Source organism: Bombyx mori, chromosome 22 (assembly GCF_030269925.1).
Source record: "Bombyx mori chromosome 22, ASM3026992v2".
NCBI classification, from domain to species: Eukaryota; Metazoa; Arthropoda; class Insecta; order Lepidoptera; family Bombycidae; genus Bombyx; species Bombyx mori.
The window spans coordinates 6765411-6789094 of record NC_085128.1 but is presented as its reverse complement, the minus strand read 5'-3'; the positions used below and the strand labels follow the sequence as shown (position 1 = coordinate 6789094).

Below are 23684 nucleotides of genomic sequence, written 5' to 3'. Positions count from 1 at the left end.
GTAAAAACTTTACTCTGTAATAAGATGTATTAGTTTCGTTGTTTGCTTATAACTGAAGTAAGGTTTTTTATGAATTCAGAAATCATCAAACTTGAATAATACATATAAATAACATATGTTCGTGCTAGACTACATCTAAACTCTTCATAGCCCTATTGCAGTCTTCCGGATAAGATGATGAAACGTATTTTGCTTTGTTCAGGCTCAATTTCTATGGTGCTTGGACGATTCGGAGCAATGAGGTAGTTATAACACGTTACTCCACTCATAATATTGCCACCTTTCATCCAAAGGGCGAGAAGTGGCTTCTACCGACTTCTCCCTAAGCAAAAATATGTATAACTTATAAACTACATAAACAAGCAATCCAAGTTCTGGTGTAATCTTATTAAATATTCACATGAGAACGAGGTCGAAAACAAATCGTTTCAAATTGTACCATATTCCATTATGTAACTTGGCTTGCTAAGTTTTCGCGACGCAACCAATTGATCATCACCGCATATCGATTACTTTGCGTAATTCAGCGCATCAATGTCGCCTCTTTGTTAACTTAATTACAAACTTTGATGGTCATTATGGAAATTGGCTTATTTGTTCTTGCGTCACCTAAAGTTTTCGACGTTATAAAATTTTTTACCATTCAGAAAGCAAAAAAAGTTAGCAAACATTGAGTTTATTGTCCTTGTAGGCAGAATTGGATACCGCCCACCTGATAGTGAGTGATTAGTGTCACTCGTGGAAGTCTGCAATGCCAGGGGCACAGCTAAGTCGTTGCCTACCACTGAGTAATCTCCGCAAACTTCGTTTGAAGAAAGACGTTATAGCGCTCAGGAAACACCGTCGAATGGAGTTATTCCGTAGCCATATGATACGTGGCAAAAAATATCTGGAAAGGCACCTCTAGTTCTACGTATGAATGAACTCTACTCTGATGGCGGGCGGTGCGATGGTAAAAACGAAATAATCGGATGATCACAAACAATACCTCAGAGCACTGCCCGTTAAACATACGGTATAAACCACAAATAGAACCGAAGTCCCACCATAAATCCAGCGGTTCCAAACGATGTCGATCCAGATATGAGAGCAGTACTCCACGCGAAGCCGGACTTGCGCTTTATAAAGCATAAATCTTTGTCCAACCTGAAGTACCGCTTCGCTTGTTGAGGATTCGCAGCATTTTTACGCCAACTTGACTTTGCCCTCCAAATAACTTCGATATTGAACATCGCTCGAACGGCAACGTACAAAAGGGTACGGACAAAAGGGTCCTTCTTCAAAGTATTATAATTATATTCAAAATAATTTAAAAGTAATTATTTTACATGCAATTTTTTTTGTGGACATCAATGATATGTATATGGTATATGGTTTTTATTTATTTATTCCATAAGCATGTGTAGACTACACTATATATCGCATTGTCGGAAACCAGCATTCAGCAGTGTGATAAAAGGTTGCCTATATTCTTTCTCAGGGTTCAAAATACTTCTATACCTATTTTTATGAAAATCGGTTCAGGGGTTTGCACGTGAAAACTTAACAAAATAAAAATCAAAAATATAATTTAACAACTAACGTCTAACAATATAAAAGTGATTCTAAGGATCCAAAAAAACAGTCTTAAATTCTGCCCCAAATTATCTATCAGTAAATAAAAATCCACTCAGCAATTCCGGAGATGTACGGGAACAAACAAACAGACAGAAAATAATTTTGAAAATCGCTGGTTTGTGTTCTTACTCTTTATCCGCACTGGTAGGTACCACGAAAAGCCGCGAGAGACCTTGAATTCGACCTCGTGTGTCAAGGTGGGTAGTGGCATTAAGACGTCTATGGGCTTCTGTAATCACTTTACACCAGGTGTACCCACCCACCTTTTTATACACCAGTTTCCATGGTCTGTCCTGAACCACGTTTGCAGAAAAACAGATTGTCGATCCATAGGGAATTTAAGGCCATCAATGGTCAGCATATCATTAACATACAAGGCTTAATGCGTGGGAGAGTACACCGAACCTTGATAAATCCACTCAGCAATTCCGGAGATGTACGGGAACAAACAAACAGACAGAAAATAATTTTGAAAATCGCTGGTTTGTGCTCTTACTCTTTATCCGCACTGGTAGGTACCACGAAAAGCCGCGAGAGACCTTGAATTCGACCTCGTGTGTCAAGGTGGGTAGTGGCATTAAGACGTCTATGGGCTTCTGTAATCACTTTACACCAGGTGTACCCACCCACCTTTTTATACACCAGTTTCCATGGTCTGTCCTGAACCACGTTTGCAGAAAAACAGATTGTCGATCCATAGGGAATTTAAGGCCATCAATGGTCAGCATATCATTAACATACAAGACTTAATGCGTGGGAGAGTACACCGAACCTTGATAAACGACATTAATTGGCGATGGCAACAGAGTAGCAGACGACAAATTCAACTTCGACGCTCTGTTCATCCAAAAAGCTAACGGTTCGCTTGTACCGATCCTCGCGGATTCTTTATCAACCTTAATGGATGAACTTATCAACGTTTTGTATTCGTCTGTCCGTGCACTTTATACTCAACTTTTAGGATGATATTGTTTTTTTTTTTGTATATAATATGGTTGGGTATTCTTGTATGTCTTGCCTTTATTTAATTTATATATTGTGTCTGGAAAAAGGCAACCCGCATTTCCTCTTAAATAAAATTCTCGCTGACATTTCGTAATGTTATATTATGGTTATGGTTATGACTTATGTTCTTCATTATGATCTTCATTTCACTGTTATTACGGACATTGTAACTCAATTGATCATTTACGTATGTGAAATGTGATATGTTACATAAGTTCATTGACTATTTGCTGACTGACACAAACCCGACGATAAAGATAATAAATTTATTTTAAAAATTAAATACTACTTATCAAATTTTGCTTGATAACGTTAAATATTTGATAGGAAAAGTAAATTTTCGAAGAATTCGAAAAGAAATCGTTTAAAATTATATTTATTTCTCTCGCTCATGTTTCGTTTTTGTTTTATAATTATCACTTTGTCTGGTTTTATTTTGTTGATATTGACTTTCGATTTAATGTCAATATAAAAATAATGTTATATTCTTTATGTACATAATAAACAAATTTTTGATTATTTGTTATATACCATGTAACAAAAATCTGCAATACAATCTACAGCGGAAAAAAGAATTTTAGTAATTGCATGTCATTATTACACGGACAAAACATTACCATTTCGGTCCACAAAATTGCTAATGTTGTATGATTGTCTATACGTTTTGGTTCGTTTATTATAAAATATTTTTTAATAGAAGCAGTATATTAGTATATTAGGTTGGGGAAAAAGTATCTTCGCATTTTATAAGAAAATTCACAACATTTTTTAATATAGTTTATTTACATTTAACTAGAGTCAGTGAAGCCTGACCGGTCTTTGACCACGACCTTTTTCGCACGTTTTTGTCGTACGTGATCTACTTTTCATCAACAGTTATCAGCTTCTTCAAAAATGATTCGGTTCCATTACGCCGTAATAAAGAATCACAAATGAGTACACGGTTCACTAGATTTCTTTCAGTGAGCTCGTGAGGTACCCAAATATCGAGCTTTTTTGTGTACCCAGTTTTTTCAAATGCGCTAAAACTGTTTTGTGGTCAATTCCCAGTTCTTCAGCTACGTCGTAACTACTGATATGCCGATCTTGCTTCACTTTTTCAAAAATGGCATCCATTTTATCCGTAATAGGGCGACCAGAGCAATGTGCATCTTTGACATCAAAATTTCCGGATTGAAAACGCTTAAGCCAAATTTGTGCTACTCTCACAGACACTGCACTAGGTCCATAAACATCGCATTTTTTTTCGCGCCTTGCGTTGCATTTTTTGTAGTAAAATTTTAAAATGTATCGAATTTCTTCATTAGATTCACTCATCTTGACAGTACAAAAAATAATTTATTTATTTAATAAATGTTTTCATATACATTATATTTAATATAATATAATTTCAAAATAAATCTTTATAGATTGCTTAATTATGACAAATTCATATTCTTTCTAACTATTTTAATATCGATTATTGAATAGTTATTTATATGTTCATAAACAAAACAGAAATTTAAAAGACGATTGTAATCCGTGATGTTCACGTGTATAGGTCGTTAAAATTTATGGAAAATACTTTTCATTCCTACTCGAAACGTCACGATAGAAATATTTACCTACGCTAATAAAATCTGATTTGTCGATAAGTCATAGCCCGCCGGATTTAAAAAAACAGGATGTCTTAAATACGAAATAAAAAACAAATCTTATATTTTGAAATATTTTTTGTAATATATGGAAATTTGTGTTGTTGCTGTAATTCGATTTGAGCCAATATAATTAGATTTTTAATCGAAATGGTTTGGATTTTCTTATCATAGCAGGTTCGTTATATGCTCCAGAAGAAACAAACAGGATCTTCATTCCCTTTAACCATTGTAAGTCAAGATTATCAAATCACGAAATGGGCATTTGTAGATATCGACTTTTACTTTGTAGCCAACGCAATTAACCTAGTTTGTAATAAAAACGGTAATTTCATAATTGTTTTCAAGTTAAAGCGCGGGCCATTGCCATGCACAACGTTAACGCAATGTTTGAGAACGTTCTGCGGGATGTCGACCAGCGGGCACGGTACGTACGAGTCTGTGGCAGTGGGTCAACGGTTCCGCAGGGCGCAAGCCTCGGCCGTGTCTGGCGCAACACCCTTACGTAAAGACCGCGGACCGCGCGCTAAGGCCTGGTGAAAGTTGCGACTGCTTCATAGAACGCTCAGACGAAACCGCTATCTTTTTCCTTGCAAGTTATTGGACCGTCCTGTCCTTGACAACATTTTATGTATGTCGTGGAATCCTGATTAGTTTTACTCTCGTCATAAAATAGGCAATGCTGTCAGTGCCTTAGCATTAATATATTTACCTACGAATCAAGCTATTCGCAATGGAGGTATTTAATAATTCATTAATCGATTCGCTATCAATGCTTGATAACTTACAATTAAATTTTAAAAAGGGTACTTATACCAAAATTAAGCTTACAATTCATAAAAAAAATTTAAATGGAGCTATAGTTGTTTCCTAGGCACATGCCTGCCATATATTTATATTAAAAAGAAGGTATGCTGATTGAAAAGAAGTAATATAGTTCAAGTGTGCGCAAGTGAATTTTGCCGTGAAGAGCAGGTCAAGGTCTCTGTGTTGTGCAATCGCTTGCAGCACGCACTGACCGTAGAATCTCTCCGTTTTCAGTTCCCACCGGTACTGTTTCGTGTTATCCGGATTTACTGGACTATTTGAGACATCTAAATATCTGCCGTGTTACATGATCGTTACTAATAACGTAGTTGACGAACTCACTTGTCATTTCCTGTGATTGTACCCAGTTAAAGGAATCAGTGTTGTCCTTATAAACTTGTATAAATAGTATTATGACTGTACATGAACATTTCACAGAATGCATTCCATGACGATATCAATCTACGTGATATTAAAAGACACACGTGCTATTATATCTTTAACATTTGCGATATCGCATTCTTATATCACTAATAAAGTGTTGTTACTATGTCTTATCGATGCCAGACGTACTGTATTAATTTTATTTGAAAATTCTTAAAACAAATATTGCCGACCGCAGCAAACCGGCGCCGGTGTGAATAGCACAGGCAAAAGAACGTCTATAATTTTAATCAGCTCTACTCCTTTCCGCCTAGCCTATATAGCTCTGCATTGAACCATGTAAAACAGAAGACGGAAAATCTTTAATCGGTGATTCTGCATGCAAAACTTGTTGCATACAAGTTGGTAACAATGTCGCAAGATTACTTATTGGACCTGTTTATGTTACTTAGACAATCTCACTTCTCGCCTGATTTCAAGCGGTCACCGTCATTCGCGGACTTGGACATGACAAACGACTCCTTCTTTGCAGTAAACGCCCTTAATTTTTTTTTTAAGTGAACTAAATTTAAATTAACCCATTGAAATACGCCACTCTGACAGTTCACTGCCACTGAGTTTCTCGCCGGATCTTCTCAGTGGGTCGCCATACCGATTCTATGCAGCACTGCTCTTGCTAGGGCTAATGTTACCAAATTTTATTAGGTACTTTTATTACTGGTGGTAGGACCTCTTGTGAGTCCGCACGGGTAGGTACCACCGAACAAACGCATTACTGCTTCACGGCATAAACTGCCTATTTATGCCGTGAAGCAATAATGCGTTTCGGTTTGAAGGGTGGGGCAGCCGTTGTAACTATACTGAGACCTTAGAACTTGTATCTCAAGGTGGGTGGCGCATTTACTTTGTAGATGTCTATGGGCTCCAGTAACCACTTAACACCAAGTGGGCTGTGAGCTCGTCCACCCATCTAAGCAATAAAAAAATAAAATAAAAGTTGAGCCCGATGGCTCACCTATCCGTCCACGCGTAGCTGGAATAGCCCCTCGGGCTACTAGCAAATAGGTAGGAAGAAAAAAAGAGAGTTCACTCCGGACGAACATGAATAGACTTTCTGGAGCCACCGAGAGACTAATTTTATTGCTGACATCTCCGCATAACGGTCGTTCACTATTATAACAAAGCAGTATATACTAATAAGGAATGTCATTAATATGCACGGTTTAAAATACTGCATGACAGCGCCAAATCAAATTAAAAGTGCTAGAAATAAAATAAAAATTTACTAATACTTCAACGGATTAAATAACTCGCTACGAGATCAAAACATGTTTGTTGGTTTCATAAAAGTTAACGCTAATCAAGTTTTACCAGAACAAATTTATGGTTTCCATATTATTCATAGTATCATCTATCATATTATTCATAGTACTATATTGAATGGTATTTGTATCCAAAATCTTCACCGTTATTTAAATTTAGTTTTTTTGTTAGCTTTAATCATTTTGTATATCCGTTAAATAAACACTGTTATTCGTTTATAAATAAAGTTTCGTCTTGAAATAAAGAGAGGGAGAGACAAAGAAAGAATATAGACACTTCAATACACATCAAAACAACATTGAAAATCTTTCAGTAGCCAAGTATAATTGTTACAATACGGACTCTTTTACTATCTTGAAAAAACTGCGATGGAAGTGTGTTTCTATATTAAATATTCTGTAAAAATACCTAATATGATAATGTGTTGGTGCAGCTACTGAATATTTAGTCTGTCCTGATGTTTTTTTGAAAGCCTTTGTTGTTTCGTGACATCCTATACGTACTTCGTTTATTTATCCGATCGTATTGATAATTTGAACAGAAATTGATAATTTGCTGTCAGCACTTCAAGGAAGGCGTGTAGGACCTAAAAGGTGGCGTGCGAGTCATTTCAAACAAATATATTTAATATATCATATCTCATATCAAATTACAGTCAAGGATTGCCATAAAAACAATTAATCCCTATGAAGACCAGAGCTGAAAATGTAGCAATAAATTAGATTTTTAATAAGGGCAGCTTCTGTTTCGTGTCCATTTTATTTTAAGTCGTGCTTAGTGTGTGTGTAAAATATATGTATGAAGAATCAACCCCATTTGCTAATTATCGTAGAAAAAAACGCAGAAACCTTACCTAAATTTCTAACTATTACAAAGTTCCGGATCAACGATGCATGAATGTCTAGAGCACGAATAAACAAACATTGCCGCAAAAATTCGTATTGATATACATATAAAATTATAAGCGGGTGTATGAAACCCGTAGATCACAAATGAATTAAGTAAAAAATGAAAACATAACCTCAAGGACCTTCACAAAAAAAAACATTACTAATGAACACATGGGCGTGGGAGCTTTTATCATTAATTAGATTAATAAAGTATACTTTTTAACTACTTACTATTAATAAAGGCTTAGGTATATGAATTGAATTTAAATTAAAAAATTAGGTTAATGTAATAAAATATTGTGCTATAGTTCGTTAAATTTAATATAAGGTATTTGGATAAAATTTGTAATAAAAACAAACGTGTTTTGTTCCAGAAGTAATTGGTGGTAACTTACGAAGATGGCGACCGTCTCAAGTTGGTATAGTGATTTAATGGACAGCAGGGGCGGTAAGTAATAATACAATTTACATAGCACACAAAAATATCAACAAAATACATAACAAGTTTTGAACACATATAGAATAAAATGTAATATGAATACAATGAAACTTATGCGTTACCATCTAATGACACGTTGATTTGTGAATAAAATATGCAGGCGTAAACTTGCTAAAATGCCACATATGAGTTTGTAAAATAAAATGATGTGGAGATTTCGTATTTTGAATTTAGAATAAATATTTAAAATTCATAAGTTATATCGCTTATCAAAAAACACGTGATAACCCTAAAACAACGAGAAAAAAAATTATAATTACCATTACAAATTTATTTCAGTAGCAAAATAATGTATACTTTTAAAACGAGTTATTTTTTCCTGCTAATACTCGTATACTTGAAATATGAGTAGTCTGTCATTAATAAAGTCATTCACATATATATTTTCACTTTTTCTGTCCAATGCCATTAAGAAACAGCGAGCATACGGTCAAATGTTAACTTCGCAAAATTTTACCTGGTAATTTAAAAACAGTTCGCACTCTAGGATTTTCGAATACATATATTTTTTGTATTAATTTAGTAAATATTGTATGTCACTACTAAATTGTATATACTAAAATATAGGTTCAGTTTAAATGTATTCGTCTTTGCTATCTACGTCTATACTCACATTTAGAGCCTTATCTCTGATCTTATCGCACAATACGCACGCAAGCAATTCACGCCTCTGAGTATTTTAATACATTGTTCTGTATTATAATTACGTTAAGAATATATTTGTTGTGACTTAATATTAAAATTAAAATCAGTTACACACTAAATTTGAATCATAATTCAATGTGAACTGAGCAAGGAACCAACACAAAATTAAATGGCATTTCTTTATTCCGGTAAATATTTAAATTTTTGTTGTTTCTTACAAACCTAAATTTGGAATAAATTACAGTGATGTCAGTGAATCCCACAATAACAAAAGAATGTATAAAAATGTGCTTAGTTTACGTCGAATAGCGGCAGAGCGTTGTAACGGCAACATTTGCCCAATAGGTTATATAAGAAGAATTACAGTGCGATTCGCATCGAAAACGTAAATTTCCTCTCCGTTGTGGAATAACGTCACGGTAACTCAAGTGGGTCTCTGCTGCAACACGACTGACAACTGACGCGTGACCTTGCAATACTCATATACTTGTTAATTCTGCGTTTGACCTTTTAACCCATTAAGTAAAGCTATCTATATACATATATATAAATAAACTGCTGTTCGTTAGTCTCGCTAAAACTAAAGAACGGCTGGACCGATTTGGCTAATTTTAGTCTTGAATTATTTGTGGAAGTCCAGAGAAGGTTTAAAAGGTAGATAAATATGAAATTGCTCGGAATTAAATATAAATAACAATTTTGTTTGTCCTTTTTTTTGTTTTAAGTTTATTTTATACAAAAGTTTAGGTCCTTTATTTATCGATTGAGGCACTACGAAGTCTGCCGGGTCAGCTAGTGCTAAATAAAAATATAAATATATATATAGTAATATGTTTCATATCCGCGTTCGCATGTCCGAGCGTATTAATTTTACAACACAAAAGTAGCAAATTTAAATAAAACTAGCAATTAAGGAAAACGAGTTCACGTCCCAGTTACAAGCGCTTATCGGATCCCATAAACACCACAAAGTCAATGCCCTACATTAGGATGTAAGGTTTATATAACGTTTGAGCAGATGAGCACCTCTTCAGCCTCCTACCTGATTAGTGGTATAAACAAACAGCACGGTGCTACTGCCAAAGCGAGCTCACGATACCACCCTACCTACAAGTGACAATCACAAGTGAAATATAGATTTATTTTATAACCTAGATAATTGTCAATTTTTACCCACTCAACCAATTGCATAGGTATTGAGGCCCGACGGCAATAACTCAGCATAAAATTCAGACCAATTCAAACCCATACTAATGTAGGAAGAAAAAAATACTGCACCAATCTTAATCTAATAGTTTTGACAGAGTAGTGTAAAATCAATATATAATATAGTAGAAAAAAAATATAGAAGCAATATGTAGGTACCTATAGTAAAAAAGACATTTAAAATTAAAACTGTGATTAAAATTGACTACAGCAAATTGAATATAAAATATACATTTAAGGCACATAAGGAAAAAACTTGTAATGTTTGCGTTGAGTGGCCTAGCTTTCGTAAACAAATGTAATAATAATTACCGTGCATATATTTATTATTATTTGAGTATAATATGTATATAAGCTCCTTAGTCCGTGACTAAGGTCTTTGGTAATCACTCACAATTAACTGGTTTCTACTATACTTATTCTATTTTTGTTGCTAAGTAAAAAAAATTAAGAGTCTTAAACTAATTTATTTGGCACACGAACAAAATGTTCCACCTCATTATCATAACGATACGAAAGAAGGTCACTAAATTATTGAATCTTTCGATATTTCTTATTTGGGAGTCAAATTAGAAATTTATTGACTGTGATTACGATTAATTACTTGTCTTATAATGACATGACAAGCATAACTGTTAAATTAATTAAAATAATTTGCATAGAAATTGCGTGGTTATTTGTTACTAGATCCTCGGGTGAAAGACTGGCCGATGATGTCATCGCCGTGGCCAACCCTAGCCGCGTGCGTGTGCTACGCATACTGCGCGAAGGAGCTTGGCCCCAAACTTATGGCCAATCGAAAACCATTCGAACTTCGAAATATTCTCGTCGTTTACAACATGGCTCAGACTATCTTCAGCGCCTGGATATTCTACGAGGTGTGCGATCTTTCAAAATAATTGTACATAATTATTTCCGTGTACGTGCTAGTATTAAGTTTTCGCAAGGACGATTATGATTGAGTGGTGTAAAAAAGACCACCCACCTTGACGGTGTCCGGTAAGTGCTCAAAAGGTTTAGATTAGGAGCTGTTCTGACCAGAGATACTATGAAGAACATTTGTTATTGTCGTGGCCTATAGGATAAGACGTCCGGTGCATTCGTATCTATCGTGCAACGGTATTCGAATCCCGCAGGCGGGTACCATTTTTGTAATGAAATATTATACGTACGTAACAAATGTTCACGATTAACTTCCACGGTGAAGAAATAACATCGGGTAATAAAAATCAAACCTACAAAATTATAATTTGCTTAATTACTGGTGAGTTCGCACGAGTAGGTACCACCACCCTACGTATTTCTACCGTGAAGCAGTAATGCATGTCGGTTTGAAAGTTGGGGCAGTCGTTGTAACTATACTGAGATCTTAGAACTCATCTCAAGGTGGGGTCGCGCGGCATTTACGTTATAGATGGGCTCCGATAACCACTTAACACCAGGTGGGCTGTGGGCTCGTCCATCCATCTATACAATAAAATTTAAAAAAAGTATTATACAAAGCAAATAATAATCAATCTACTTCTGAACCATAGCAATACATAAAGCGGAATCATCAGTGTTTTTTCTTGGTTTTATTGCTTAGATGGATAGACGAAACAGATCCGCTTAGTGTTTAATAATTACCAAACTCCATAGGTATCAACAACCCTTCATAGGTATCAACAACCTTAATGCCGCCACTTACCCTGAGACATCAGTTCAAAGTTTCAATTCTACAGTACAAGGGCTGCCTTACCCTTCAATGAGGAACACTGCTTCGCGGCAAAAATATTCAGGGCGGTGCTACCTGCCTATCCCGACTTACAAGACTTCCTACTGCCAGTAAATAACATGCTCTATACGACCACTATAAACCAACCAGTAATAGGGAATAATTACTTAAAATGCAAAACAGTTTGACTGTCTTTTTCGTATAAAATTAAATTATTACCGAATTGTAAACGCCACATTATTATACGGAACAAAGGTTCCTGAAGTCAAAAAAAGAATAATGTATTGACTTAGAAAATCACAAATAACTACTTATTTGCTACGTTTTACATATCGTTTTTATAATTTTCGTATTTCGTGAACAAGCAATTGGTGGTGGCGTGAATAATTATGGGTTACGTTGCGTGCGTTGCAAAGTTTTATAGATCGATGTTTTCTTTAGGCTTCTCGAGCACCGGTCACCGTCCTCGTCGAATTCGTCGATTCCGATGAACAGTTCGACGAGCGAACTAACCCATAGACACAGCCCACTGAGTTTCTCGCCGGATCTTCTTAGTGGGTCGCGATTCCGATCCGGTGGTAGATTCTGCGAAGCACTGTTTTTGCTAGGGCTCTTGTTAGCAAATTCTGTCAGGTTGAGCCGGTGAGCTCACCTACACGTCAAGGAGAAGCTGAAATAGCCTCTTAGGCTACCAGCGAATACGTAAGTTTTTTTTTCATGCCACTAGGCTAAAAATTTTTATTTAATTTTTATACTAACATTGATTTATTTTTCGCAGTATTTGATGAGCGGATGGTGGGGCCACTATGACTTTAGGTGTCAACTGGTAGATTACTCTCGGAGTCCAATGGCCATGAGGGTATGTATTATTATCATAATTTTGTAGTTTACATATTTTTTTTATTTAAATTAATTTTACAATTCCGATACAAGATTACACAAACAAAAAGTCTATGCAAATCGTAACCTTTTGAATTATCAAACAACAATTGAAAAGTCAATGTAAAATACAATATTTAGTTTTAAAATAAATGGAGTCACCAAGAAAAAATTAAATTCGATAAATAAGTTACACTGAAAATGAATGCAATCCAGTTTAATTGTAAAAATTTGAAAGTGATTTAGCAAAGAGAAAAATACTGTCAAAATTTTTTGCACACAATGAACGGGTTCATCAATAGTATCAATGAAATTCTTAATGACGATTAAATGTAAATATATTAATACCAAGTCATTGTTCATATATACGTATAAATAAAATTGCAGTGTCTTTTTGTAATATTGAAATAACCGCTTTTTACTACATGCATATATATATACGGTACATGCACCAAAATAACATTTTTAACAATTTTTGTCTGTCTGTCTGTTTGTTCCGGCCCATCTCTGGAACGGCTGGACCGATTTTGACGGGACTTTCACTGATAGGTAGCTGATGATTTAAGAAGTTACTTAGGCTACCTTTTTTAGACTAGCTTCGCCCCGCGGCGTCTCCTGCAGTACGACAATAATCGGGGGTAACATCGCGGGACTCGTCTAGTAGAAAATATAACTACGAATAAAGTTCTAACATAAAGTAAACGTAAAATGAAAAACACGAAAGTAGGTTTGGTACATTTCTTATTGAAAAACAAAAACATGCCAATTTCATTGAATGACTGAGCCGATTAGAATCCGTTTCCGCGTAATTATATTTTTCAAGAACCGTGTTACATCGAAATTACAACAATAATACATTTCGGACTTTTTTAATTAATTTTCAAATGAAGGTTACATAACGTTTCTACGTAACACGTAGAAACAATATACTATAATAAATAAACAGTTAAAAATATAATAATAAATGTTAAATTATGTATCTATTTAGAACGCAAGAAAGATGACAAATATTGTATAAGAACAACACATTATTACCAAGGGTTGTTTAATTTATAGCTCCGTAAAATGTTTATAAATTCTTCGCAGTAGTTTGTAAAAGCACTCAGAATTTAAAACACCGTTTTTCTTCGGTTTTTGCGAAGCGCGGACCTAATTAAAACTCCCTTTACATATTACGCGAGATGCCTTTAAATTTTTTAATTTATTATAATATAATGGTTCGCAGTATGGTGGTATTATATAGTGCTTACAAAAAGTTAATATATGACAAAATCAAAATGCTCGTTCAGGAAAACCAGTTAATTTAAAATATGGTGCGTGATGCCATTGAAATAAAGAAATAAAAACACCCTAACTTTAATGGAGAAGATGGCTGATGTTTATCTGGCACCGCTTATCGTGAAAATGAAAAACCAAGTCAAACAAACTATCAGAGCCTAACACACTATAAATTCTTTGAAAGAATAGTAAAAGCCAAGAAATATTGTTTATGAAAAAATAGACGGTAGTTAGCATTATATTTTAATGGTAGCGGTCTGGCTCTGCCCCTGGTCTTGCTGATGTCCATGGGCGACAGTAACCACTCACCATCAGGTGGGCCGTGTGCTCGTCTGCCTACAAGGGCAATAAAAAAAAATCGTATGAGTGTCCCCTCTATCCTGCCTATTTCTGCCGCGAAACAATCATACGTTCCGCTTTTAATTACAGCTTTTAAATCGATTCAATCTACAGATATAATCTTACTGATGGAAGGACCTCTTGTGAGTCCGCGCGGGTAGGTACCACCACCCTGCCTATTTCTGCCGTGAAGCAGTAATGCGTTTCGGTTTGAAGGGTGGGGCAGCCGTTGTAACTATACTTGAGACCTTACAACTTATATCTCAGGGTGGGTGGCGCATTTACGTTGTAGATATTTATGGGCTCCAGTAACCACTTAACACCGGGTGGGCTGTGAGCTCGTCCACTCATCTAAGCAATAAAAAAACAACACATTTTTTTTTATTTCATAATTGTCATATATACTTTTTTTAATGTACAAAAACAGATGGCGAACACGTGTTGGTGGTACTACTTCAGCAAGTTCACAGAATTTATGGACACGCTTTTCTTTGTGCTACGGAAGAAGAACGAGCACGTGTCCACGTTGCATGTGATACATCACGGGATCATGCCGATGTCTGTTTGGTTCGGACTTAAATTCGCGCCGGGTATGTACACTTTATATATACATATACACTATATTTTTTATACGACAATACTGCCAGTGCTTACGTACTTAATAATAGAAGAAGCAAAAGGAGGTCTAAAATTATGGTTACACTATCATGTATCATCCAATTTTCACAACGTCGGTACCGGTGTGTGCGAAAAGTTCCTCAAATAGCGATTTGTTTGGGTCAGGACATAAGCACCATTAACTAAATATCTAGGTATGCATCGCGGTAAAACAAGGGGCTAATGAAATAAAAAACAATTTAAAAAAAGGTATTTAAAGTTATACCCAATTCAAGAATATTTAAAAAAAAACTTAATTAAAATTTCATCGGAAAACCGATACAGCCGTTTTAGAGATCAGTAGGTATGAAGGAAAAAAAAACAAGCGTGTTTTGGTTTCGGATCACACCGAAATGTCTACACAACATAAGTAGAAGTCGTCGTGGCTTAAAGAATAAGACGTCCGGTCCATTCGTATTGAAGCGATGCACCGGTGTTCGAATCCCGCAGGCGGGTACCAATTTTTCTAATGAAATACGTACTCAACAAATGCTCACGATTAACTTCCACGGTGAAGGAAAAAAACTTCGTAGTGCCTCAATCGATAAATAAAAGACTTAAAATTTTGTATAAAATAAACTTAAAACAAATAAAAGGAAAAATAAAATTGTTATTTTTATTTAATTCCGAGCAATTTCATATTTATCTACCTTTTAAAGGTAGATTTAATTCGGCCTTCGTAGAAGCGGGCTACGTCCATATTGCTTCTGATTATTTTATATCGGTACGTGTCTGCGGACTTTGCCCACTTGCGTATTCGGTTCGCTTGATATTACACCAGGCCTCCGATTTCGACCACGACAGCTTCAATAATCTGTTCTAAATGAAAAAAAAATCTCCAAGCAATACTTTTATATCATATTTATAGAATAATTTGAATAGAAAAGCAAAGCACTAATTTTTGTTTTGTCTTTTCCTGAACTACTGTTTATTATTCGTCTACAAAATATATTTTAACTGTGTTCATAATTGGGAAATATAATTTTGTTACACCGAATTATTAGTTATAAATAGTTCACTCCGATTCGCGGATTCCCTGGCTGAGCCTCTGCTCGCCCACCTGTCCTGGTGAAACTGGAAAGGCCTCCGGACCACCAGTAATCCTGCAATCATAAAAAAAGCCTTGAGAGGCTATGTCAACGTAACCCTAACGTGTAGGTGACCTCTCGGGGCTCAAACCAGGAAGCGTTGCTAATACTGGCCCTAGCAAGAGCAGTGCTTCGCAGAATCTACCACCGGATCGGAAACGTGACCCACTGAGAAGATCCGGCAAGAAACTCAGTGGGCTGTGTCTATGGGTTAGTTTACTCACCGAACCCTTCGTCGCAAGCGACGGGCTCGACGAGAACGGTGACCGGTGTTTGAGGTACCTAAAAGCACCGTTAGTGGATCGAGAGGATCCGAAATGACGTGTTTATTTTTACTAGACTTTACTGTGACAGCAGTCAGCTTGACTATGCGCTGGTTCACCATGTAAATATCTCAGAGCAGTACACACGACGACCTGAATGCCATCGTTCACCTTGAAACATAGGAATGGGGCTTCAATTGCTACACCGTCATGCCGGAACGGCTGATTGCTTCGATATAGACAGGACTTGCAATAGACGGAGCAGCGACGCTTAAGATAGCAAAACTTAGGACTTCGGATTTACAAAGTCGGGTAATAAATAAGGCGAAGCCATCGTACAGCAGACATGATACTATTCTATCTTCTAATAAAAGTCGAGCGCGTAATCATTAAAATCTCTAAAGTTTTCCCGTAGAAGTTTGGTACAGACTCATAAATAACACGAAAACAAAAAGAATAATAAAAATAAATTGTATATATTATTATATCAACGATAATATTTCTTTTTTAAATGCACATTCAATGAATAATTAGCGGACTCGACTTTGTAAACGTGTATTTTTTGTGTGTGTGTTTTTTTTTGTTTCATTTAAGTATTTGTTTCCGTCTGCGAATTTCAGTGATTTGATTTATACATAAACATTGAAACTGATGTTCTAACACAACTACAGTTACAACTTTTAATAATTTCAATTAAAAAAAAGTAACACGTAACTTCGGTTAAGTTTACCCCATACAAATAGTTGAACAAGTTGTTTTGGTTTGATATTTTTTCCAAATTTTAAAATTTCTTGTAAAGTTGCAATAATGTTGCTTAAACCAAATAGTCTGTCACCGCTCGATATGAACTAGATTTCTGAATTAATAATTATTGGTATATAGTCCGTAGTAGTATGGCACTGTGGTAGAATTCTCCCATGGAGTATCAACATCAACTATACATACTAAGATCCGTCACAGTCGGAAGAATGGTTCAAAAATGCACAAAGAAACAACATACATACAAACAGTGATTTTTATTTACATATATAAGCTGAAATGAACGTATCTTAATACGAAATGAAATATTAATTGTTTGAAACTAGTGCTATTTTAAATATAACCTTACTCAGTCAAATCCGTCCTAATTTGATAGATAAAGGTTAAATAAATGTTAGTCAGCTTCATTACAAAGAAACGTATTTCAAAGAAAACGCATCCGCCTTATAAATGTTCCACAAGCGGTCGCTTGAAGGTTTTTAACATATGCTAATATTCTGTAACACGATGTTTACAGTAGAGGACCTTGTTGCGACCTACACTAATGTGTGGATTACCAAGTACAAGGTCATGGCTAAATTGTGGTATTCAATCAGCACAAGTGACCGTCAAAAAATCAAATCGACAATAAAAAAATCGGTATTTACGCTGACCTAAAAGTTACTCCAACGCAACCGTCTGTGCAAGAATATAGATCGCGAACAGTTCGCCAATCGTGAGCACTGTATTACGTACATAGGATTAAAAAAACAATGAAATTCTGTTACTAGTAATGAAACATTACAGTATTAGTAATCGAATACCAAAAAAATAATTTCATTTCTAAAACTAACGACAGTATCGAAATTTAAATAGGTATTTTCCAAACACCACCTTTTAAATACTACACACTAAACGTTTAATGTATATTACTTAGTATCTTCGATCAAAAGCTTTTAAATTGTGTTAATTCTTAAAAACACGACTGGTTTAGTAAATGTATATGTGACCACATTGACCACACATTTCCATTATCGTTTTCCCTACAAAATATTTCAACAGAGCGTTGTTTATGCAAATAATGTTTTCAATAACAGCTCCAAATTTACGCGACCTCTAATACTTCCGAATTATTCATAATTCGAACTAGATTTTGAATAATTTGTGAATACTGTCAACGAAATCGAAAATTAATTATTTCCTTGTTCGTAAATCTCGTATTGGACCTTCAAAATTCAAAATATTTTGCATATACACAGCCGTTCCGAAAAACCCAAGCCGCCGTAGTCCTGCTCATTAGTTGCTCAATCCTATTTCGACACAAATTCTTTTACGTAATGCGTGATGCAAGCGAGAGTCCGTGGTGGAATTTCATTAGTGGCCTTTTATTCAAGGACGTTCAAAATTGTTTAACTTTCACATTATCACGTGTGTAAATATTCGAATACTTTGAATGCGTAAAACCTACCAACTTCCAAACATTTTCAACGGACGCCGCGACGACCTCATAATGAGGGTAGTATTTTTGAAGTAAGTGTGGATGTGTGTTTATGACTAGCTCTGCAGCCCTAGTTTCTGAATGGATTTAAACAACATTCGCCCAATAATCAAATTTATTGTTCACGGCTCATAACTAATGAACTAATGTTCCACCCTTTAACTTGGAATGCATGACTGCTTCTGCAAAAATAGGCAAGATGGCGGTACATAATAAGCCTTCTCCGTCACTCTAACATCGAGAGAATCACGAACTCTTTATACTACTCCATGTTTATTATTATTAAAATTACTTATTAAAAGTACAATAGACGTGTAACTGTCTTAGTACTTCCCCCCCCCCCCCCCTAATTATGCTGATAGCCTTGAGAGGCTATTTCAGCCTCTCCTGGACCTGTAGGTGAGCTCACGGGGAACTAACGGAGAGTGTTGCTAACACTGGCCCTAGGAAGAGCAGTGCTTCACAGAACCTACCACCGGATTGGAAGCACGACCCACTGAGAAGATCCGGCAAGAAACTCAGTGGACTGTGTCTATGGGTCAATTCACTCGTCGAGCCCTTGGGTTGTATACACATTGTCAAGACTTCACTGTGACTTCATTGTCAAGACACACAGGGTACCTTTCATCGAAAAAAGTACTGTTCACGAATGATATTTTTGTTTACATATTAACGAGAGTAAAACTACGGCTAAAATCTAGCAATAAACTAAGCTTAATATGTTTTGTATTTGTTCACGAAAATTCAAATAGAGTAAACAGAGAATGACATCAAATGTTCAAGCAAATACGTAAGTGTTATAACGCGTATTTGCTTTATTACACAGCTGTTTCAAATCTAAAGTGAAAAATAAATAAATTGTAAATGAATAGTAATACATTTATCGTAAGTAAATATGCACAGCTTATAAAATTTATAATTAATTGCGACTCCGATCGCAGTTTGTCTTGTTGAAAACGGCATATTTTGGACATGTAATGTCGGGAAAATAACAGAGTTAACACTAACCTTAGCCGGTCCGGTTCATTAGCATGACAACATCCGCAATGTGATCTTATATGTATGTAAATCAAACATGCAAATATTTACAAGAGGTTTGTCTTTAAGATTTGTCTTATTAATGTCTTTACATGTCGATAAAATTTATCTATTTTTAGTTAAAAGCGATAAGCGTTAATTCGAATTGCCAACAGCAGAATTTCCCATATTGCTATAGAATTTCAAACGTCCATATTAATAACAGAATAGTTTAGAACTTTGAGTTAAATTTTGATTTCAAAATCCTATTGCGTTACATTAATAGACGCTTTCCAACTATCAAAATGAAATTAGACTAATGTTTTGATCTATTCGTTTTAAGAATGGCAACTAATTTATGTGTATTATATATGAATGGCAATTTGTTTTTTTTTTTTATTATTATTTTCGTTCGAATAAGAGTACATTTGGCAACATGCTAATTTTGACATAAATAATAATGTTTATAAAAATATTTTGATTATTGTATCAAAATAAATTTAAATTAAAGCTTGACCTCGCCGTACACGTCAGATTTCCTTATTGTTATAGTTTAGTGGTAGTTTCCTAATAAAGTTTCATAGAATATGTTACGCAAATCACACATGTTTTTTACTTCTTTTCAAAACGTAAGCTATGATTTTGGGAATTTCAGAAAGTTACCTATGTGTGTTGACGTAGCATTAAAATTTTGATTCGCAAAACGCGAAGCTATTTTTGTCTTTATGTCGTCCAGCGTCTATGTCTCTACTGGTAACGCTGCGCGGTCTTAGTGACAAAGAATATCATTGGATTAAATTGTTAATTTGTTAATCCAAATTCAACGGCGCCCAGCTAAGCAACGCTCTCCTGTGTTATGGGTACAGACAGATAATAAATAAACCCAGGTCTCGAAGATGAAAGATTTTAATGAAGACGCTGACTCTTTCTGAATTTCTTCTGAATTCTGAAGTCTTCATGGCTTAAATGATAAGACATTTGATGTACTCGTATCAAAAGCTGTGACTGTGCCGGTGCTCACAAACGATGTCCACGATGAAGGAATAACATCGGATAATAAAAATTGTAACCGCTAAATTTATAAAATTGCCTAATAACTGATAATAAGGCGTATTGTAAGTTTGCGCCGGTCTCCATTTATTCCCGGCTGGGTCATGTGTCTTGATCACTCGTCGTATCCAACCAGGGATCGATACCTAACTCCAAAATACAACCACACTTCAGACGAATCGATCTAAGACTTTATCACTTCAATGAAAGTAAAATGTATGTATTTATTTTATGACAGGTGGTCACAGCACTTTCTTCGCTCTGCTCAACACGTTCGTTCACATCGTAATGTACTTTTACTACATGGTGGCTGCCATGGGTCCTAAGTATCAGAAGTATATCTGGTGGAAGAAATACCTCACAGCCTTCCAGATGGTGAGTAAATACATTTAATTATCTAAATACTTCAGAGACATAAGACCGGATCTACTATTTGCAAAATCACTTGATACGGATGATGTAGTCCTTTTTTTGTTTTCTTTTATTTTTTGAAGCCAAACTATAATTGTAGGTCTATTATTCAATGAAATTTTAACTTGACAATAATATTTTTGTGTGAACGAAAATATTCATATCATTCATTAAACGGAAGCTATTTCTCGGTAAACCAACTACCCGTATGTACATAGTTCTTCCATTTATACTAGCATATCTTGAAAATATATTTAGCGCAATTCCGGTTTTTATACTAGATATTTATGATAAATGAGAACTAATTTGAAAAGTTCAATTCATAAATATTCGACCGTATGCCTCTATGTAATAATAATAATATGTTTTCACATTATCACGTGTTCGAATACTTTGAATGTTGGATTGTTGTATTGTAGCTGGAATAGCCTCATAGGTTACCAACGAATAGGTAGGGAACAAAAATAAAAAGGCAATGGACTCTAAAATGTAGAAGGCCTTTGCCCTAAAATAGGGTCACTCCATCATAGGTGTTTTTTATTGAACTTTGTTTTATAGGTTTTGGGTTTTATTTATTAATCAAACGAAACCCGGTCCTCTGTGGCCATATAAATATATGGAACTCATTTATGACTCATTTATTGAAACTGCACACGCGCTATCGTTTAGAAAATGAGGGTATTACGACAAAAACCTCTCCTGGAATGCCAACATGTTCACCAAAACGCACAAATAACAAACATACAAATAAACATTCATTTTTATAAATATCATCATGAATTATCACATATTATTGTATGGTAAACATAATGATCAACTGACTAATGCTACTACGTAAAATCTGGTCGGCCTTGTTTATCCGTTGCTGCCAAAACTAGACATGATAAGGAAGAATGCAACATGTTTGTCAACCCCAAGAGTACTATTTTACTAAAATCTTTAGAAAGGCGAACGTATGACTTTGGTAAATAATTTTTTTTTTGTACATTTTTGAGAATTCGTTGTGATCTAAAGGATAAGACGTCCGGTGCAATCGTATCTACCGATGCACCGGTGTTCCAATCCAGCAGGCGGGTACCATTTTTTCTAATGAAATACGTACTTGAAAAATGTTCACGATTGACTTCCACGGTGAAGGAATAACATCCTGTAATAAGAATCAAACTCGCAAAATTATAATTTGGGTCATTACTGGTGGTAGGACATCTTGTGAGTCCGCACGAGTAGGTACCACCATCCCGCCTATTTCTGCCGTGAAGCAGTAAGGCGTTTCGGTTTGAAGGGTGAGGCAGCCGTTATAACTATAGTGAGACCTTAGAACTTATATCTCAAGATGGGTGGCGGAATTTGCGTTATAGATGTCTATGGGCTCCGGTAACCAGTTAACCGCATCTATGCAATAAAAATAAAACTATAAATCTATTTGCAGGTTCAGTTCGTATTGATCTTTAGTCATCAACTCCAAGTCCTCTTCAGGCCGTCGTGTCAATACCCTCGTGTCTTCGTCTACTGGATCGCGATGCACGGCTTCTTATTCTTGTTCCTCTTCAGCGATTTCTACAAAGCGAGGTACACAACCGCCGAGAGGAAATCGAAGGCTCAGAACGGACTTTGTATGGTGAGTTAAAACTTATTCTGATAACTAGCTTTTGCCCGCGACTCTGTCGGCGTGGAATTGTTACTTTGGCATAACGCTAAATTTTACCCCCCCACTTCATTTACGTAGAAAGTGAAAATATTATGAAACATTTTTTTTTGTGCTCCACTTGTATTGGTCTTACCGTGATGTTGTATATAGGCATATAGCCTTCGTCAATAAATGGGCTATCTAACACTGAAAGAATTTTTCAAATCGTACCAGCCGTTCCTGAGATTAGCGCGTTCAAACAAACAAACTCTTCAGCATTATATATTAGTATAGATTTGAAAAAAATATTCATTGTGTTCGCCGACCTTTCATTGGAAACAACTCGTTGATATTTATTTGTAGATTTAAGACAATTTTTTTTTGGCTGGTCTGATGTATGTACTCCTAAACCGCACGATGATGAGTGATTACTAGAGCCCATAGAATAACTACATAAACGCCAGAGCCTACGTCGAGTCATTCAGTTGAAACTTATATTGAACTGTAAACTTAAACCTTAGAACTCATATCTCAAGATAGGTGGCGGCATTTACGTTGTAGATGTCTATGGGCTCCGGTGATCACTTAACCTCAGGTGGACCGTGAGCACGTCCACCCACATTAGCTTTAAAAAAATATTAAAAAAAAGCTATCCTACTCTTGAAAATGCTGACCGAGATATAGTCAAGCATGTAAGTCTGGTTCCATATTTGGAAATCAGCCAACCAACAAACAAACATTTCCATTACCATTTAGTTTAGTATTAAAAATTAATAAGCCTTCAAATAAAGTACCAATACGTATTGGTTCTCGTTTGTAATAAGCAAAACACATTTTCAACAAATCAATAAACCTTATAGTTAAGGATTATTGACAAATCACTCAAGGCGTGCATACATCTTCATATCCTCTCGACAGCTGAGAATTAATTGCCCTCAATGTCTATGTACATTATTTTGCAACTTTAGATCCTTATGTATTCACATCCTACGATTCAATACATACAACTTCATTAACTGCAAATTAATAATAAATCTCATTAAATGCGTTATAGTCAAATGCAAAACAAAATCTTTTTTGTGAGTCACTTTGTTTTGGGTATAGAGAAAACCGGA

General features: G+C 35.4%; 1 protein-coding gene across 7 annotated transcripts in view; it reads left to right on the top strand.

Moving 5' to 3' along the window:
• Positions 1 to 23684, top strand: part of LOC101740658 (elongation of very long chain fatty acids protein AAEL008004) — a 38378-nt gene that overhangs the window by 11199 nt on the left and 3495 nt on the right. For 3 of the 7 annotated variants that reach the window (XM_004931890.4, XM_021351849.3, XM_021351850.3), the window contains 6 exons: positions 8035 to 8108; positions 10698 to 10888; positions 12503 to 12583; positions 14648 to 14810; positions 20770 to 20906; positions 22372 to 22560. In XM_004931890.4, coding sequence (XP_004931947.1) covers positions 8060 to 8108; positions 10698 to 10888; positions 12503 to 12583; positions 14648 to 14810; positions 20770 to 20906; positions 22372 to 22560 — 810 coding nt within the window. In that variant the 5' untranslated portion in view covers positions 8035 to 8059. Of the gene's footprint in view, positions 1 to 8034; positions 8109 to 8789; positions 8993 to 10697; positions 10889 to 12502; positions 12584 to 14647; positions 14811 to 20769; positions 20907 to 22371; positions 22561 to 23684 lie in introns of those variants that run through there. The other 4 variants (XM_021351848.2, XM_021351851.3, XM_021351852.3 and 1 more) reach the window with 2 other exon arrangements.